Here is a 16,303-nt window from a genome sequence, read left to right as displayed (position 1 = left end):
TTGCCTGTAGAAGTGTACGCTAATAATTTTCCATAAGATTGTATCAAGTTTTTCCTCTTCAATAAAATTTTGGTTTTGTTTGCATCCAACACCTGTCTACTCGAGTTTTCTCTGTATCGCTGCCTGTACCTAAGTCCGGTGTCCAGAACCCAGGAGGCGAGCGATTCGAACCGCTCAAGGAAGGTAGTCAGAGGCAAAGCTGACTGACCCGAACACGCCTGTGCAAAAAACCCCTACACTCCTGCATAAGTGCTCCCACAACCCAGTTACTCTCAAAGACCTTCCAAGCCCAATATCACAACCACAGTCCCCAAGGTCCAACATTACTCCCAAGCAACACACCCCTTTACATGTTTCCTGCCAGTCCGCAGCCCGCTCTGCACACTCCATCATACCAATCATGACACCCTTTCTTCCTTATTGTGCAGACATCATCTACCATTACAGACCCTCCCCGTGTCCCCTGTCTTATACACACACCTTTCCAGTCCACATGGGCATTCAGATCACTGCTAAATTAGTTTTTATAGGTGGCCCTAGTGGTCTCATTTCAATATTGAAATGAGACTCCTAAGCCCATTTCTGACCTGGATGCCTAAATGTATTGATACTAGTTGGAACGTGTGCTTCGCAAGCTCCAACCAATATTTCCAGCTTTTGAGCTAACCAGTGGTGGTTAAAGAGGGCGCTCAAAAAACGGCCTTAAAATTTCCTGAAAAGTCATTTTTGTAGAGTCGGAAAGAGCAGGACAACTACATAATGGCAGGCTGCTGCCGGACTTCCCTCAACATCCTCCCATTCACCTCCCCCTCCCCAGACTTACCTGTGGGTTTCAGTGATGGCCGATTGATGCCTATAGCTCGTCTGAATTATGATGAGACCCGAGGACGAATTTAAGATGCTCCTCAGGTCTCCCCGTTATTCTGCTCGGTTTCAGGTGCTGTGCAATTTCTACCGAAGAGTGTTTTGATGATTAAAATTAGTGATGTTATATTAATGCTAAAGATACTGCACACAATCTGAAATACATGACCTGCTGGTAGTAATACCTGCTTCAAAATGTTTTTCTATAATATGGTTTCAGATCAATTTACTTGTTCACAAGGGTTGCAAAAGACTTAATATTTTTACAATAACTTGCATTTATATAGCGCCTTTAATGTGGTAAAATGTCCCAAGGCGCTTCACAGGAGTGTAATCGGACAAAGATTTACAATGTACGAAAGAATGGGACATTAGGACAGGTGACCAAGCTTACACAAAGAGCTAGGTTTTAAGGAGGGTCTTAAAGGAGGAGAGAGGGGAGGAGAGGCAGAAAGGTTTAGGGAGGAAATTGCAGCGCTTAAGGCCTAGATGGCTGAAGGCACAGCCACCAATGGTGGGATAAGTGAAGTGGGGGATGGAGGAGAGGCCAGAATTGGAGGAACGCAGAGCTCTCAGCGGGTTGTAGGGCTGGAGAAGGTTAGAGAGATAGGGAGGGGTGAGGCCATGGAGCGATTTGAGCATGAGAATTTTAAAATCAAGGCGTTCAATGTAGGTCAGCAAGCAGGTGTGATGGGTGAATGGGATGGTGTGAGTTAGGATACAGGCAGCAAAGTTTTGGATGAGTTTAAGTTTATGAAGGGTGGAAGATGCGAGGCTGGCTAGGAAAGCATTGGAATAGACAAATCTGGAGGTAACAAAAGCATGGATGAGGATTTTAGCAGTAAATGGGCTATGGCAGGGGTGGAGAAGGGCGATATTATGAAGGTGGAAGTAGGCGGTTTTGATGATGGAGTGGATATGAGGTTGGTAACTCAGCTCAGGTTGAAATAGGACATTGTGATATGAACAGTCTGGTTTTGCCTGAGACAGTGGCCAAGAAGGGGGATTGAATTAGTGGTTTGTGTGTTGGAGGAGGGGCCGGTGAAGACATTGGCCTTGGTTTTCCCAATGTTTAATTGGAGGAAATTTCAGCTCATCTAGGACTAGATATTGGACAAGCAGTCTAACAACATAGAGGCAGTGGAGCAGTTGAGAGATGTGGTGGTGAGGTAGAGCTGGGTGTCATCAGCGTACATGTGGAACCTGATGTCATGCTTTTGGATGATGTCATTGAGGGGCAACATGTAAATGAGAAATAGGAGGTGACCAAGAATAGATCTTAGGGGGACTCCAGAAGTAAGGTGCGGGGACTGGAAAATAAGCCATTGCAGGTGATTCTCTGGTTATGGCTGGACAGCTGAGAGTGGAACCAGGTAAGGGCAGTGGAAAACAGAGGAGAGATGATGGAAGATAGCGATAGAGATGATGGCGGAGGATGGTGTGGTCATCCATGTCAAAGGCTGCAGACAGGTCAAGAAGGATGAGGAGGCACAGTGCACCATGGTCCCAATCACGTAAGGTGTCATTTGTGACTTTGATTAGGGCCATTTTAGTGATGTGGCAGGGACAGAAACCTAATTGCAGATATTCAAACATGGAGTTGCGGGAAAGATGGGCATGGATTTTGGAGGAGACAACAGTACAAGGGAGGTTAGAATGGAGATGTCAAGGACAGAGGAGTCAAGGGTGTTTTTTTTTTTAAGGAGTGGGGTGATGACAGCAGATTTGAAAGGGAGGGGGAATAGAACCTGAGGAGAGGGAATATTATCTAGTATGGGGACCAGGAAGGTAAGTTATGCCGTCAGCAGTTCAGTGGGAATAGGGTTGAAAGAGTAGAAGGTTGGTCTCCTGGACAAGATGAGCTTGGAGAGAGTTCAGGGCTAGGACAGGTTTATTAATAAGTACAGGTATAATTAAACCCAATCAATTGAAATCTTGATAAATCAATGCCTAACATTGCCCATTCTGATAAGGGTGTACATTTTCCTTTTGTTATTTCTGTGGGTTTGTTATGGGTTGGCAATCTGTACTTCAGGTCAGACTGCTGTCGCAAACCAGAGGAAGTAGCAAATATTTTGGAGATTATTTTTTTTAAAAAGCATGGAAAATGCAGCTCATAAATGAAATAGCAGCACAATATTTTAATTAATAGAAAATTAATTTGTACTGTGTTGCTGATTTATTTCATCTTTAACTGAAAATACCTCATCAATGCAACAATACTCCCTTTAACTGAGCAGATAAACAATGAATGGTTCACCATTGAAAAGGGATTCAGCCAGCCTTAGAATTAAGCTAAAGCATTTGATACTAAGAAACTGTCAACTTAAACTTGAATGTTTTTCTCCACCCTAACCCTGCTGACTTTAAAGATGAAGTTTATCAAGCTAAATTGCCCAAATCAAAATTCTGTATCTGCAGTGATTTATAGCATGAATCTTCATTTTTGTTCCTATGTAAATTGATGCAAACTCCAATATTTTTGTCAAAATTAGATTAGTCAGTCCTGGAAAGTTTAGCTTATGTGGAATTGTTGTGTTCCAACCTAAAGTGCAGTTTCATTGTAACTGAAACTTAATTACACCCCTTCGACTACTTTATTCATTAAGAACTGATCAGCCTGATTGAGGAAAGTAACTATGACATTGATAGTCTTGATACTGGAATGTAGACTGCTAGTGCAAAGGAGGGAACTAAATAAAAGCACATTCATTAAAATTTAAATGTAAAAGTGTAACGTATGATTGAATACCAGCTGTGGGTCAGTTGGTAGCACACTCATCTCTGAGTCAGAAGGTTGTGGGTTCAAGTCCCACTCCAGGGACTTGAGCACATAAAGCTAGGCTGACACTCCAGTGTAGTGCTGAGGGAATGCTGCACTATCAGAAGTGCCGTCTTTCAGTTGAGATGATAAACCGAGGCCCCGTCTGCTCTCTCAGGTGGACGTAAAAGATCCCATGGCACTATTTCAAAGAAGAGCAGGGGAGTTATCCTTGCTGTCCTGCCAATATTTATCCTTCAACCAACATAACTTAAACAGATTATCTGGTCATTATCACATTGCTGTTTGTGGAACCTTGCTGTGTGCAAATTGACTGTCGTGTTTCCCACATCACAAATTGACTCCACTTCAAGAGTACTTCATTGGTTGTAAAGCGCTTTGAGACGTTCGGTGGTCATGAAAGACGCTATATAAATGCAAGTCTTTCTTTTACTACTAACTCTTGTTGAACTGAAGTCAGACTTCAGGCTCATTTATCATTCAGCTAGCTTATCTCTAATTAAACAAGAAACTTGCACATTGTTAGTCCTGTGCTTTCGAAATAAATAAATACATGCAAGTGCTTAATAATAGAACTGCAGTTAATATCCCCTCATGGTAATTGATGAATTTGCAGAAATGTCTCTGGCCATTCTGCTTTGAAGTATTTTTTGTAGTAAGTCTGCAGTGTACCACAAGAAGCAAGAACTGTAGATTAGTGGTAACTAGTCCACATAGAATATTTGACAGGAAACACTCTAGACACTACATAACTGTGATCCCACACTGACTAAAGAGTGAACAGAACAACAGAACACAGTGGCAGCAGTTTTTGCTGCAAAGAAGTCGGCTAAACTTTCATCTTTGGCCAGGGTGACATAACTTTCTATTCCTGTGAATGGACATCTGCAGAATGGAGCCTTGGAAACCAAACATAAAATTTAAATCAACAACAGAAAATGCTGGAAACACTCAGGTGGTCAGGCAGCATCCGAGGCGAGAGAAACCGAGTTAACGCTTCAGGTCGATGACCCTTCGTCAGAACTGATGAAGGGTCATCGACCTGAAACGTTAACTCTGTTCCTCTCTCTCTCCTCGATGCTGCCTGACCTGCTGAGTGTGTCCAGCATTTTCCGTTGTTTCAGATTTCCAGCATCCGCAGTATTTTGCTATTGTATAAAATTTAAATCAATGCTCTCATTAATTTGCACATATGTCAAGTTGCTGATAGTAATAGATTTTGGTATTCTGATTGTGGATTTATCCCCCAGTGAGGATCCCTTTCCTAGCCTGTAGACCCTTGGAATTTCAAACAGGGCAAACCAGCAGGTATGAAATACAACTGCATGACTGAGTTGCCTGGGCTTTGTGGACTGGATTCCCATGACCATAGTTTGGACATCCCTGATCAATGGATACCATGGGGTGGATTTTAACAGAGCAGAATTCCAGCAGGAAATCGTCCGGCAAATTAATTTCCCATCCGATAGAGGCAGCAAGAGGTCACGGTGATTTTAACTACTGGCCCACTTTCTGCCCAGAATGGGCGGGAAAAAGATGCAGAGTGGCTGCAGGCAGGGGAGGATCAGGTGGCCCTTGGCCCAAGCAAGTGAGATGGGGTTTCAGGAGGATTTTGAGGGGAAATCTTGCGCAGGAAAGGCCACAACTTTCCCTGTGGGGCCCAGAGGTGCACTCCTGCTCCGGCTGACCCCACAAAGGAAATGTTTTGACTTAGCTGGAGGGCCTCATTGTCCTGCTCACCAGATACTGACACGCTTCAGCCTGGCAGGAAAGCTCAAGCCACAGTTTAATGAATTAATGAGGCACCCGCCTGCAGGTTTTTATTGGAGATGGTCGGAAAGGAGTGAGTTCTGAGCAAGTAAGTAACCTGCTCAATTTTTTAATTGCCCACCCAGTTTTTGCTAATTGGGTAGGGTTGCATCTGCTATTGCAGTGTTACTGCTATGTTTCAAGATTGGTTGCATTTGTTAAATTGCTATTTTAAGTGATTGATTAATTACCAGTTCAGGTTTCCTTCATTTTTCAAATGATATTCATTTTTCTATACATAGGAGTAATGCTTAGTTTAATAGATTCTGGAAAACTGTCTGGTGAGCAGGCATATGAAAATGGGCAAGAACTTGCCAATTAGTAGTGTCACAACATTGCTAGAGTCATAAATGGTGGCCAAGCCTATAGGGAATTGTACAGGGTCCAAGGACCTGCACCATTGTACTAGTTCATTTTGACCTGAAGCTGAACTGAAGCCAGCCACTCGTTTAACATTAACTCATCCAAAACCATACTGCAGCAAGTGGGTAGGTGGGATTGTAGTGTGTGAGATAAATTTATATTATTTAAAGTCTTGTATATAGTGCATTATACATTAAAGGTGGAAAATTAAATATGCCCGCGACAGAAAAAAATGGTGTCACACTTCTCAGTTTGGTTTAATTAAGCAAAGTAACTGCTATTTGAACCAATCGTGTAGCTCAACTTCCCCCCCAAAAAAAAATGGTTCCAGCTGCCATGTTGATTATTGACCCAATTCAATATGTAGCCATGTAAATAAAACCATAAAAAAATTAAACAATTCACGTTAAATTGCTCACATTGCTAAAACCAAAAGCAAATAAGAGAAAACCAGAAAAAAAGTGACTTTGAAAATGGTTTTGAGCAGCTTCCCAAGGCTCTACTTTAATACAAGAAAATAATTTATGTTGCAGAAATTTGAGGGTGATTTGAAGTAATGAACAGTGGATTCAGCACTTTTACATTATAAATAGATTAATTAGATATACAAGCTGATCTCCTGAGGCATTGATCACAAGTTGCCTGGAGACTGCAGCACGGTTGTGATGTTTTACATGATCTTTTTCTGAGTTGGGGAGAGGCTAGGGACTGGCATCATTACAGGGAGAGAATACCTATGTGATCATTCTATAAGCCTAAGTCTATACTTTTTAAACATAGTCTTGAGCTAAACGATTAAGGGTTTCGATATCTTTGCAATCTGTTCTCCCGCAGGCCTTCACAAGTGAGTGCCAACAACAGCTTTGCCACGAAATCTTGTGGGGACTTGAAATAAAGCAGATCGTAGTTCTACTTTAAGATCGACCGTCAAAAGCATACAATTGAAGAAATCTAACACTCTGTATAATATCCACCAGAAAAAGTATGGTTGGCCCTCACGGGAACCTAGGATGTTCCGACAACAGGCTGAACATGCACGACCTGCATCTTATTCCTTATATTACATATGCACTTGAAGTACACACTCCTGCTACACAGTTAATCTCCTAAATTCCTTCCCATATTTTTAAACTTGTATCACTGAAGAATCCATGAGAGGGAAAGTAACAAGGGCTTTCTTTGTGCTCACTGGAAATCTGCCCACTTCGGCTGCTAAGCAAAACTGGTTCAAATTTTTCCAAACAAGTTTATAGCAGATTACAATGCTAGTCCTGAAAGGTTTAGAATTTAATCATGCCCTGTACTGAGGTTAGTAGCAATGCTACTTGGGCATGAAAACCCAGATTTACCTAGGAGAATTGAATAAAAAGCAGAATGCAATATTTCCTCTTCCCAAGTCATACCTTGACAGAGGAAGGTCGCAAATGGTTTTGTGCAAAGACCATGAACTCGGATTGTGCCTGTGGAAGCAGAAGGTGATAAAATGTGATTCAGAAGGGGAGGTTGAGGGACAGGCAGGAAGGAAAAAGGAAGGGGAGGTGGTGATGGGTGGAAGTCAGTGGCCATGAGGTGGGACATTGAAGGTGTAGGGAGGTTAGGTGGCAGGCAGGAAGGAAAGAACAAGGCAAGGGGTTGAATGGAAAAACAGTGAGAAAGGGAGGGGATATAATTAGTATTTTCCAGTGGGAGGGAACATTTAGGGAACAGTGATCACAGTATCATAAGGTTTAGACTAGCTATGGAAAAGGACAGGGAGCAATCTAGAGTAAAAATACTTAATTGGAAGAAAACTGATTTCAGAGGGTTAAGAATGGATCTGGCCCAGGTAAATTGGAATCAAAGTTTGGCAGGCAAAACTGTAATCGAACAATGGGCTGCCTTTGAAGAGGAGATGGTTCGGGTGCAGTTGAGGTACATTCCCACGAGGGGGAAAGATAGGGCAACCAAAGCCAGAGCTCCCTGGATGATGAAAGAGATAGAGAGTAAGATGAAGCAGGAAAAGGGGGTGCGTGGCAGATGTCAGGTTGAGAATACAAGTGAGAACCTAGCTGAATATAGAAAGTTCAGAGGGGAAATTAAAAAGGAAATGAGAGGCAAAGAGAAAGTATGAGAATAGATTGGCAGCTAACATAAAAGGGAATCCAAAAGTCAGGCATATAAATAGTAAGCAAGTAGTATGAGGAGGGGTGGGGCTAATTAGGGACCAAAATGGAGAACTATGCATGGAGGCAGAGGTACTAAATGAGTATTTTGCATGTCTTTCCCAAGGAAGATGATGATGCCAAAGTCAGTGAAAGAGGAGGTAGTTGAGATACTGGATGGGATAAAAATTGATGAGGAGGTACTAGAAAGAAAGGATGGCTGTAAAGTAGGTAAGTCACCAGGACCGGATGGGATGCATCCTAGGATGCTGAGGGAAATAAAAGGTGGAAATTGCAGAGGTACTGACCATAATTTTCCAATGCTGCTTGGATATGGGGCTGGTGCCAGAGGACTGGAGAATTGCAAATGTTACACCCTTGTTCAAAAAAGGATGCAAGGATAAACCCAGCAAATACAGGCCAGTTAGTTTAACCTCGGTAGTGGGGTCCAGAGAGAAACTGTTCCCATTGGCAGAAGGATCGAGAACCAGAGGACACAGATTTATGGTGTGATGGGCCTTCAATAACCACAAAACTAGAAATTATAGACTTGAACAAGTTGGCTTTTAATCACTAAGATCAGAGCTAACATCTCAACACGCCGACTGGTTCGCAGGAATGAGTCATACAGATCCTGGGATCTTTATGTAAGAGAAGTCAGGGGCGGAGCCAAGAGCCAAGACCTGGAACCTCCCAGGTTAGTCGGGAAAGAGGAAGTGAAACTATACACAGTGGGGGAGGGTAATATACATGAGTGCAAAACGAATACAGGATCAAGACAGATTTCATTACAAGGTGATTGGCAGAACAACCAAAGGCAACACGAGGAAAAACATTTTTATGCAGGGAGTGGTTAGGATCTGGAATGCACTGCCCGAAAGGGTGATGGAGGCAGATTCAATCGTGGCATTCAAAAGGGAATTGGATAAGTACCTGAAGGAAAAAAAATTGCAGAGCTACGGGGAAAGGGCAGAGGAGTGGGACTAGCTGAAGTGTGCGATGGGCCGAATGGCCTCCTTCTATGCTGTAACCATTCTATGATTCTATCTTGCGGTAGGAATAAGTGAAGCTATCAATACACACCGTTATGAAGGACTAAATTGAACAGCAACTTCTGCAGTTAAACACAGAAAATCAGGAGTTGCTGTCCGATTTGTCCTCTCCTCCAGAAGCTTCGCTACACCGGTAGACTCGGCCTTAAAACACATGAAAAGCGCAAGGATGCGATACTTACCCGCTAGATAACCAGTAAACACACCAGAAAAAGTTAGGGCTCGTCCATTCAAGTGTAAGTAAATTTTTAATGTCGTGATAAGTCTTAATTATTACTAAACAACCTCTCTGGCACTGAAAATGTACTTTTACAGGTATGGAGTCTCATTCCTTCAGATTTCAATTGTTGGAGAATTTTAAATTAAAAAATAAAATATTTTTTACTTTTTCTGTTTCATCTCTTAATCCTATCTTTCTTTTCCTCTTTATTTTGCTTTCTGCATATGATTTTACATTGAATTAAATATTCTAATACACTTCCTGGTTTAGACTCTGCATGCATCATTAAGGATTCTTCATTCGGATTGTTTGAAGACACTGTTGCTTGCCCTGCTCTCAGGTCCCAGATCCCCTGTAGAGGGCGCTACGCGGAAGTGGCTCTCTAATTACCACAAGTTGCCACGCAAAAGCCCACTAAAAGTCTGTGGACAGCTTTAGCATAATGAACGGCGAGTGCTGTTTGTTCACCGCTGATCGCAATATCCAAAGTGCTTAGGGTTCGAAAGCAATTATGCTAGAAGCACTTTCAAAAATAAATTGCCAGTTTAGTGCTAGGAAATTGGTAGAGGAAGGAAAGGCATCAGGCTGTTGAGGTATGCTAGCAAGTGGAAACATTCTATTAAATTAGAGTGGAGTGGGGATAGGGGATAAAGAGTGGGTGGATCAGCACAGGATGCAGGTAGCTAAGCAGCCGAGAGTGAGAGCAAGATAGCCAATGTGGGAGGACAGAGGTTCAGAGTAGCTCTGGACATTAAAAAAGAACCAAAATGACGGGTCTCTCCAGCAGATAAATTTAGCTATAAACTCAATAAATTACATAATGGCCCGTATTTTCCGATGCCCGTAGGGACATCGGAAATGCCGGTTTCAGGCATGCGAAGCGCATGCACTGAAAAACGGCATTTCCGATCCGTCAAGAATGCGCTTGACGGATCGGACGCCTGCCCTAGAGAAGGGCCTCTGTGGGTGGAGTTCCGCTTTCTGGAGAATCTCCGCCCGCTGAAATCACTTAATCTTACGCCTGGTAAAAGCAGCAGAAGGCCTGCTTTTACCAGGATAAGAGTTGAAAAAAAAGTTTAAAAAAAATGTTCACTCATTTAAAAAAGGATGAGTTTATTTTTAGTCCCGTGGAAAAACTTTTTTTCAAAGTTAAATTTTAAACAAATTTAATTTTATGTAATTTTAACTCATTTTAAAATCGGTGATTTTTAAAAAAAACGTATTTAATGTTAGTGCTTTTTTGGGGTGATCGCCATTCATATATTTGACAGGTCAATCTGTCAAAAGTGTGAAGGGAGATTCCCTTCTATTGGCTGGGCTGGCCTGGTCCACGTGATCCCAGGGATGCTTGCGAACCGCATGCGCCCCGAGGGTATGTGAGCCCTGCGCATTTCGACTGTGGAGAGGCCCAGGAGCAGAAGTGTCCGGACCTCGGGAGCCCTCGGGTAAGTTTGTGGATTTTTTTCCCCCGATAGGAGGCATCCACACGCAGGAAGCCTCCTATTGGAAATTACGGGCCATTGTTTTTTCATATTATACATATAGAGAAGCAAGGAACTATTTTATACAGAAAATACTCCTTATATTTCCTCCTTTAACTCTAATAGCTCCTAACAGATAAATATTGGAGCTCTGTGCTGTTTAAAGTCTTGATATTGAAGCTTTTAATGTATAAACTGAATAGCACTGAATTGCTGCAACCTTTTCACTCATGCTTTTGCTAGTGCTAGTTAAGCTAATACAAGTCTTCAAAAGAGAGCTGCAAAGATCCTAACAACTGTGTATGGCTACCTGTACTGTAACTGAGGAATTTTGAAGCTGGCATTGTTTCAATGCCTGCTAATACTGAAGTTTATCAGCAGCTTGAGATTCATAGGGAAGATGGAAGAGTTCTTTCTGGCTATACGGTAGATTACCTCGACTAGTCCCGTCCAATGAATTACTACAATTGGATAAATACCTGGTGTTTTTGTGCATCATTTGAGACTTCAGGTCTGATTATAAAGACATTCCATATGTGTGGTATGTCGAGCAAAGCCATCCTATCTTCAATGATAATTTTCCTGCACTTTAGTACCTTTTAAATGCATTTCAGATGAAAATTGTCTTTATACTCAAATTGTGGGTCAAAAGATGGTGACAAAAATGGTTTCTTGGAAACCTACCCATTTAACATAGAATTTGAAGTCTAGCGAGAGAATGCAGAGATGCTATATTTAGCACAAATCGAGTTTTCAATTAAAATCCCACAAATTTAACAATACTGTTGGTGAGGGCACAACACAGTGTTTTGGTAGGTTCTATTGATTCTTTGGAAAACTACTAAAAAACTTGGACCCGAGCATTTAATGAAAAATGTGGGATCGCTATACTACCTAAAGCAAGCTGGCATCTCTAGCACATGTATCACGCAAATTTGCACTTTGAAAGAAAAGCTGAGAATTTACACAATCTTCTTTAAGACATCATAAACTAAGCTGTGAAGCCATGAATATAGAACATATGAATCAGGAGCAGGCCACTCGAGCCCACTCCGCCATTCAATAAAATCATGGCTGATCCGATTACTCCACATTCCCGCCTACCCCTGATAACTTTCCACCCCTTGCTTACCAAGAATCTATCTACCTCTGCCTTCAAAACATTCAAAGACTCTGCTTCCACCGCCGTCTGAGGAAGAGAGTTCCAAAGACTCACGACCCTCCGAGAAAAAATTTCTCATGTCTTAAATGGGCGACCCCTTATTTTTTAAACAGTGACCCCTAGTTCTAGATTTTCCCACAAGAGGAAACATCCTCTCCACATCCACCCTATCCAGACCCCTCAGGATCTTGTTTCAATCAAGTCACCTCTCACTCTTCTAAACTCCAGCAGATACAAGCCCAGCCTGTCCAACCTTTCCTCATAAGACAACCCACCCATTCCAGGTATTAGTCTAGTAAACCTTCTCTGAACTGCTTCCAATGCATTTACATCCCTCCTTAAATAAGGAGACCAATACTGTACACAGTACTCAGATGTGGTCTCACCAATGCCCTATACAACTGAAGCATAACCTCCCTACTTTTGTATTCAATTCCCCTCGCAATAAACAATAATTCTATTAGCTTTCCTAATTACTTGCTGTACCTGCGTAGTAACCTTTTGCAATTCATTCACTAGGACACCCAGACCCTTCTGCATCTCAGAGCTCTGCAATCTCTCACCATTTAGATAATCTGCTTCTTTTTTATTCTTCCTGCCAAAATGGACTTCTTCACATTTTCCCACATTATACTCCATTTGCCAGATTTTTGCCCACTCACTTAACCTATCTATATCCCTTTGTAGCCTCCTGATGTCGTCTTCACAATTTACATTCCTATCTGTGTCATCAGCAAATTTAGCAACCATACCTTTGGCCCCTTCATTCAAGTCATTTATATAAATTGTAAAAAGTTGAGGCCCCAACACTGATCCCTGTGGCACACCACTCGTTACATCTTGCCAATCAGAAAATGACCCATTTATGCCTACTCTGTTTCCTGTTAGCTAGCCAATCTTCTATCCATGCCAATATGTTACCCCCTACTTTTATTTTCTGCAATAACCTTTGATGTGGCACTTTATCAAATGCCTTCTGGAAATCTAAGTACAAGTACATCCACCGGTTCCTCTTTATCCACAGCACGTTACTTCCTCACAGAACTCCAATTAATTGGTTAAACATGATTTCCCTTGCACAAAACCATGTTGACTCTGCCTGATTACGTTGAACTTTTCTAAATGTCCTGCTATAACGTCTTTAATAGCTTCTAACATCTTCCCTATGTCAGATGTTAAGCTAACTGGCCTGTAGTTTCCTGCTTTCTGTCTCCCTCCCTTTTTGAATAAAGGAGTTACTTTCGCTATTTTCCAATCTAATGGAACCTTCCCCGAATCTAGGGAATTTTGGAAAATTAAAACCAACGCATCAACTATCTCACTAGCCACTTCTTTTAAGACCCTAGGATGAAGTCCATCAGGACCTGGGAACTTGTCAGCCCGCAGCTCCAACAATTTGCTCAGTACTACTTCCCTGGTGATTATAATTTTCTTGAGTTCCTCCCTCCCATTTCCTGATTTACAGCTATTTCTGGGATGTTACTTGTATCCTCGATAGTGAAGACAGACGCAAAATACCTGTTTAGTTCAACTGCCATCTCATCTTCCATTACTAATTCCCCAGATTCACTTTTTATAGGACCAACGCTCACTTTGTTAACTTTTTTAAATATCTGAAACAATCCACAGGGTTAGAAGACCTTCTACTCAGGGAGCAGCAGTGAAATACAGTCAATGACAAGGGTAAAAGAACAGAGAGCCAGTATACAGTCACAGCTCTTGTATAGTAGCTTGCATTTATATAGCACTTTTAACGTAGTAACACATCCCAAGGCGCTTCACAGGAGTGTCATCAAATAAAATGACACCGAGCCACATAAGGGGATATTAGGACAGGTGTTAAAGAGGTAGGTTTTAAAGAGTGTCTTAAAGGAGGAAAGAGAGGTAAAGAGGCAGAGGGATTTAGGGAGTTCCAGAGTTTAGGGCCTAGGCAGCTGGAACGGTTGAAATCAGGGATGCTCAAGAGACTAGAATTGGGGGAGTGCAGAGATCTCGGGTGGGGGGGGGTGGGTGGCAGAGAGATAGGGAGGGGTGAGGCCATGGAGGGATCTGAAAACGAGGATGAAAATTTTAATTGTAAGAGATCATAAGATCTTTGAAGGAATATTTCTCCTCCTGCCAGCCCCATCCCCCAGCCTCCAATTATAGAATGGGCCCAAGCAAAATTTACATACAGAATAAAATTGATAACTTCTAAGCTCTGCAGCAGGACTACCTATAAATAAGCACAAGCCTGGAAGCTGTGTGGGGATGGGAAGAACACATGCAGGAGTAATTATTTTATATGCTAGTACTTACCATTCCTTGATCATGTCAAAAACGCAAACTTTCACATCAATTCTGACTTTTAATTTGCTAACATGTTGAAATAAATAAAAAACACATACAGACTGTGGCAAATATGGAAAGATCTACAGTTTGGGTACAGACAACTTAATTGGCATGAACTAAAATGGAGTTAACAGGAATGAATATAATGGTCATAGACAGAAAAAAGTTTGGGATTTCTAATTTGTATTCAAAATGGGTATCCACTGTCTTGGTCTGATTGCACAAGATTGCTGACAGCAATCCCCAAAGCCTTTCTACCATCTACAAGGCACAAGTCAGGAGTGTGATGGAATACTCTCCACTTGCCTGCATGAGTGCAGCTCCAACAACACTCAAGAAGCTCAACACCATCCAGGACAAAGCAGCCTGCTTGATTGGCACCCCCTCTACCACCTTAAACATCCACTCCCTCCACCACCGGCGTAGCATGGCTGCAGTGTGTGCCATCTACAAGATGCACTGCAGCAACTCACCACGGCTTCTTCGGCAGCACCTCCCAAACTCGCGACCTCTTCCTCTAGAAGGACAAGGGCAGCAGACGCATGGGAACACCACCACCTCCAAGTCACACACCATCCTGACTTGGAAGTATATCGCCGATCCTTCATCGCCACTGGGTCAAAATCCTGGAACTCCCTACCTAACAGCACCGTGGGAGTACCTTTACCACACGAACTGCAGCGGTTCAAGGCAGCGGCTCACCACCACCTTCTCAAGGGCAACTAGGGATGGGCAATAAATGCTGGCCTTGCCAGCAACGCCCACATCCCATAAAAATGAATAAAAAAAGTCAGCACTGGGGAACCCGACTCGCCTCAATCTCCCTGGCAACCACTATTACTCCAGGCTGAAACTATTGAGTTTGCAGCTCAAAGATTCATTCTAAACTGAATCTCTGGTAGTGAGTAGTGACAGGCTGGAGAAGGCAAGGATCAAAGGTTAAATTGAATTCAATCTGAATGCATTTCACTAAATATGAAAAGTTAGTCAAGGTATTTTAACAGGTATGGTCTAAAATAATTTAAAACAAGACTTTAATCTTTTAGGAGGCAGAAACTAATTCTTAGCTTCCCGTGTACTCTGCAGAAATTAGTGAGTGAAATTAAACCAGAGTTTGAACAATTTATTGGGAAAAGAATAAACCTAAAGAAATGTGTCTTCAGAAAATGCTTCTTATATTTAAATATTTTATTATAATACAATTTCCCTGCCACTTTGTTCCTTGGAAGCAGTGCACAACAAAATGCATGTCAATGTGTAATAAAACACTATTTTCTGTTACTGGTTTATTACTCCCATTCGGGGTTAACTGCCTTATAACAAGGCATCAATATAATGTTCAAATTAGATATATATGTATATATATATATATATATAAAAAAACACAAGACAAAGTTCCTGTTTTTCCTCAACTCTTCATCAACACACTCAAAAGTGTAATTTATGGGAAAAAGGCACATAGTACCAAAGAAAATTCATAGAGCTAAGTCACATCTTTACTGAGCTGTGAAGTATGCCAAAGAACATGGCCTTGATTTTTTTTTTTTTTTTTTTAAATTTTTTTTACATATTTTGTACCCAACAGTATTGTAACAAAATATCAGAAAATGCTCATCTTAGCAACTGTATAAGTTGGGGATATAAATAGCCTCTTTTTAAATCCTATTTATATTCCCTTTCAATAACATTTGAATGAATTCAATTGTATAAATATATGAAATGATACTGCTTCAGGAAGCTAATTCTTTTTAAGAGCATCTCTATACAGAAGTCATTTGTACACAAATATTTTATACACAATTATATAATTTGTTCCAAAAGTATTAGGGGCATAGTGCAGCTACACAGTGCTGATAATTCAAATCTTGCAGGCTGTAGTCTCTGGCCTTTGGACAGTCATAAGCAAGAAAGGCATAGTCAGATATAATCATCATGAACAGGCTCTCCACTGACGTCACAGTAATGTATGAAAATAGCTACAACTCGCTGAAATACACCACTCCTCATCTGCCGTCGCTCGGAGATCTCCTCACCAATTGTTTCCATACAAATGTCAGCTGACAACTGTCCTTTTCTCCGTGGAGCATAGATTGTAGCT

At 41.7% G+C, this 16,303-nt stretch overlaps 1 protein-coding gene across 4 annotated transcripts in view; it reads right to left on the bottom strand.

Moving 5' to 3' along the window:
- Positions 1-14,208: 14,208 nt before the first annotated feature.
- The window catches only part of fbxo38 (F-box protein 38), an 85,549-nt gene continuing 83,454 nt past the window's right edge, over positions 14,209-16,303 (bottom strand). For all 4 annotated transcript variants that reach the window (XM_085995297.1, XM_085995298.1, XM_085995296.1 and 1 more), the window contains one exon: positions 14,209-16,301. In XM_085995297.1, the coding sequence (XP_085851423.1) occupies positions 16,123-16,301 (179 nt within the window). In that variant the 3' untranslated portion in view covers positions 14,209-16,122. The remainder of the gene's footprint in view (positions 16,302-16,303) is intronic.

The sequence above is a fragment of the Somniosus microcephalus genome, chromosome 8 (genome assembly GCF_052327205.1).
Source record: "Somniosus microcephalus isolate GS21.2 chromosome 8, FLI_Smic_1.0, whole genome shotgun sequence".
In the NCBI taxonomy this organism is placed as follows: Eukaryota; Metazoa; Chordata; class Chondrichthyes; order Squaliformes; family Somniosidae; genus Somniosus; species Somniosus microcephalus.
This window is presented reverse-complemented; position numbering and strand designations above follow the sequence as displayed.